Source organism: Corapipo altera, unplaced genomic scaffold (assembly GCF_003945725.1).
Source record: "Corapipo altera isolate COAL_440 unplaced genomic scaffold, ASM394572v1 91, whole genome shotgun sequence".
Taxonomy (NCBI): Eukaryota; Metazoa; Chordata; class Aves; order Passeriformes; family Pipridae; genus Corapipo; species Corapipo altera.
The window spans coordinates 136,157-139,686 of record NW_020885086.1 but is presented as its reverse complement, the minus strand read 5'-3'; the positions used below and the strand labels follow the sequence as shown (position 1 = coordinate 139,686).

The 3,530-nt window shown below is 53.4% G+C and overlaps 2 protein-coding genes across 2 annotated transcripts in view; both read right to left on the bottom strand.

Moving 5' to 3' along the window:
• Positions 1–293, bottom strand: part of LOC113960127 (sericin-1-like) — a 462-nt gene extending 169 nt beyond the window's left edge. Inside the window, exon 1 of the mRNA XM_027669507.1 lies at positions 1–293. This exon is cut by the window's left edge and continues 169 nt beyond it. Within this exon, the coding sequence (XP_027525308.1) occupies positions 1–293 (293 nt within the window).
• Positions 294–3,386: 3,093 nt separating this feature from the next.
• LOC113960144 (keratin-associated protein 5-1-like) overlaps positions 3,387–3,530 on the bottom strand; it is an 891-nt gene continuing 747 nt past the window's right edge. The window contains exon 2 of the mRNA XM_027669535.1: positions 3,387–3,470. Within this exon, the coding sequence (XP_027525336.1) occupies positions 3,387–3,470 (84 nt within the window). The remainder of the gene's footprint in view (positions 3,471–3,530) is intronic.

Sequence of the window (3,530 nt, the reverse complement as noted above, 5' to 3'; positions counted from 1 at the left end):
GATCCACCACTGCTCCCGTGGCATCCAGATCCACCACTGCTCCCGTGGCATCCAGATCCACTGCTCCTGTGGCATCCGGATCCACCACTGCTCCCGTGGCATCCAGATCCACTGCTCCTATGGCATCCAGATCCACTGCTCCCTTGGCATCCGGATCCACTGCTCCTGTGGCATCCAGATCCACCACTGCTCCCGTGGCATCCGGATCCGCTGCTCCTGTGACAGCCTTCACTGCTGTGGCAGGAGGATCGTTCCTGCTGGTGGCACTGGTCTTTGTCCTGGCGGGAGCACATCCTTGGAGACCTGCTGGGAAGACTCATCTTTGAGTGAGTGCCACAGCAAAGAACACTGGGAGTGTCCAAGGCCGGGTTGGATGGGGTTTGGAGCAACCTGGGCTAGTGGAAGGTGTCCCTGCCCATGGCAGGGGGTGGAACAAGATGATTGTTAAGGCCCTTTCCCAACCAAACCATTCCATGATTCTATGATTATAATCCAGGTTCTTGAAGAAGAGAGAAAAAGTAGCAGCCCACGTCTGCCCGTGCTGGTCCTCTGGGCAAATATTTCCCTTCTGTGTTTAGCAAACATATCAGAGAGAAGTTAAACTCCCGGGGATGAGTGAGAAGGGGTGGACAGAGTCCCGAGGAGTCCTCGGCCATCTGAGCCAGAAAGTTTTATGTTTTCCAACTTGCTTTTTATTCTTTATCTACAGAAATGGATGAAGAAGACAACGAGGCAAAAGGTCTGGGCCAGAGACAGTCAGAGGGATGGGACACAGGAGGCCAAGAGCTCGGGGTTGGGGCAGGGCTGGTGAGCATCAGAGGTGCCAAAGTTTGATGAAGCTGCACTTACCCCGTTCAGCAGGAGCTCGGAGGAGACGTGAGGCCGAGGAGATGAGGAGCGAAGGGGCGCGAGGGCTTTTATAGGGCACCCTCCGTGTGTTCCCTCCGGAAACCAGATGGGGCCCCACTGGAGGGACTTGCTTGTTCAGCACCCCGAGCACTTTGCTAATTGGGAGTTTTTGCCCTGCTGATTTGACTCATGGTGCTGGGAGCAGATCGATATCCCGCCGTTCCCCTCGTTACTCCAGAAAAATGTTAATTGCCCACCACGCCTGGCTCGGGACGGGCAGGTTTCTGAATGGCCTTGTTACCTTTGACTGCACAATTTACCTGTTTCTTGGGCTTAATGCAAAGCAGCCACGAGCCCAAACTGGGAAGGGACAAATATTAGGGGAAGGTGGGATTGTGGGGTGGGCTGGTGGGCTGGGTTGTGAAGGGAACCCAAAAATGAAAGGGAAAGGGAACAAATGAGGCCGTGGGGGTGTGTGGTAAAAATAAAGGTATTTGGGCAGCGTGGGAAAAAAAGAATCTGGGTTGTGAGTGGGTGAAGGAGACAAAGGGGACTAGGGCTGCAGGTATGAGGGTGGCAGCAGGGGATCACAGAGCCTGGGGCTGTTCTGTGTGGGGGGTGACCTGAAAACAAGGACTGTGTCCTCCAGGAGCCCCTGGGCCAGCACTGGGGCTCGGTCCTGGGGGGTTACAAAGGCAGTCAAGTCACCCCTGGGCTCTAAAGCTCTTACTGAGGTTTGATTTGGGGGTTTAGAGGTGGGACATGGCGAGGTGAGGCTTTGCATCAAACTCCTGCTGACTGTGGGAGTGGGCGAAGGCAGGAGGGGGGACATGGGCAGGGAGCAACACCAGAGACCCCTAATTCTGAGTAAAACCAGCCAGGAGGCACTGAAAGGAGCCTTGCAAGAGTCCAAGCCAGTCTTTTCATTACTCAAGGGCTTTTAAGCCAAACAGAAGGAATTTAAAGCTCCACAGGAGCCCAAGAGCATCCAGGCTGGAGAAGGAGGACATTGGGATCAGCATCTTCACTGATTTAATGCTCTGTTTGGGGGAGAAAAGTGTCTTTCTGCCTATGGATCTGCCCAGGGCTGATCTCAGCCAGGACTCTAGAGGACACTGTAATATTAATAATGGCACAGATTGAATTGGAATTAAAATGCAGAGTCGAGGAGACTCATCAGCCCCCAGAGGAGCTGAATCACCTGAAGCAACTGAGAGATGAGGAAACTGGAACGTGACTCGGGATATTTCACAAACGTCGGGAGAACAGAAATCCTTGTGAAACTTGGATCCACAACCCATTCCAGCCCAGGTCACGTGGATGGGGAGAAACTTGTTCATCCTTTCTGTCGGTGACAGAGGCCCCTGAGCGTGGCCTGGCGGGGAGGCCACTCGTGGGAGACCCCGACAGGACCATATTGACCCCTCAGCTGGTCTCTGAGCCCTCACATCTCCTGCAAAGCTCCTGCTCTTCAGGAGAGGCTTCCCTGAGTCCCCTGACAATATTTTGAGTGGATGGTGCTTTTTTTGGGGTTATTTGTTGGTTTTATGGAAGGAATTGCCTTTGGGACGTTGCAAGGATGGCCTGTGGTGGTGTTGGGGCAGCGTGTGGCCACCTCTAAACCCTCCACCCCAGGAAGGTGCCCTTGCACCTGTTCCTGCTTCTTTTCCTTATTCAGGTGGTGCTGCAGGAGAAATCTCCCCCACTAGTGCTGGGAAGCAGCTGATTCCGTGATGTGTCATGTCCTGGGGGCTGGGCCGGGCAGGACAGGGGAGATGGAGCTGAGGGAGGCTCTCACCTGGGTTAGGTGAGATGCCAGGAGCCTCCAAGGACACGGTGCTGTGAGTCACCGGCTCCAGATCCCTGCTTTGCTCCAGAAATCCTCCCTGGTGATTCCTCTCCCAGCCCCACAAGGCCTTATCTAACCAGGAGTTCGGGGCCTTTCACCCTGTTAGAGCCATTCCTGAATTCTCTCCCTGACTTTTTCCCCAGGGCTTTTTTTTGGAGGTTTGTGGTGCAAGTCCAACTGTTCCCGTTGCCTCATGGGTGGATGAATGAAGGCCAGGCAGACCTTCTCATTTTTACCTCTCTGATGAAATGTGAGTTTTTTTCCATTACTATATTGCTATTTAATTACTGTGTTGCACAAACATGATGAAAACTGTTATTTCCTCCCAGCAAGGAAGTTGGCCAGGGGAGGAATCAAAAGACATCAGGTTGAACCAAGCAGGAGCCTCACGAGGGTGCAAACACCAGCTTTGGCCACAAGAAGGACCAGAAGCAGCTTGAAGGGATGAAGTGGAAAACACTGATGCCAAGGGGGGTTTTGAGCCATCATTTTTTATTGCCTCCACATCTGCTGTGAAATAAGGAGGGGAAGAGCATTTAATATTTCACAGAGACTGTGGGTTATCCCTTCAAAGCACGTTACAAGTAAGACAACAGAGCAGAGCCCCACGAGCAGCACAGGATGTGGGGCCCATCAGAGGGTGCACGAGTGAGACGTTCCCTTTGTTTGTCCTCACTCCTCTTGTCTTCTACTTTATCTTCCGGGCTGGAATTTTGCAGACCTGCTTCTGCTGCTGCCTTGGGATGCCCTTTGGCACGGGCACACAGCCTTGCTGGATTTGAGGGGGACAGACCTGCACTGGAGGGGGACAGACCTGCACTGGAGGGGGACA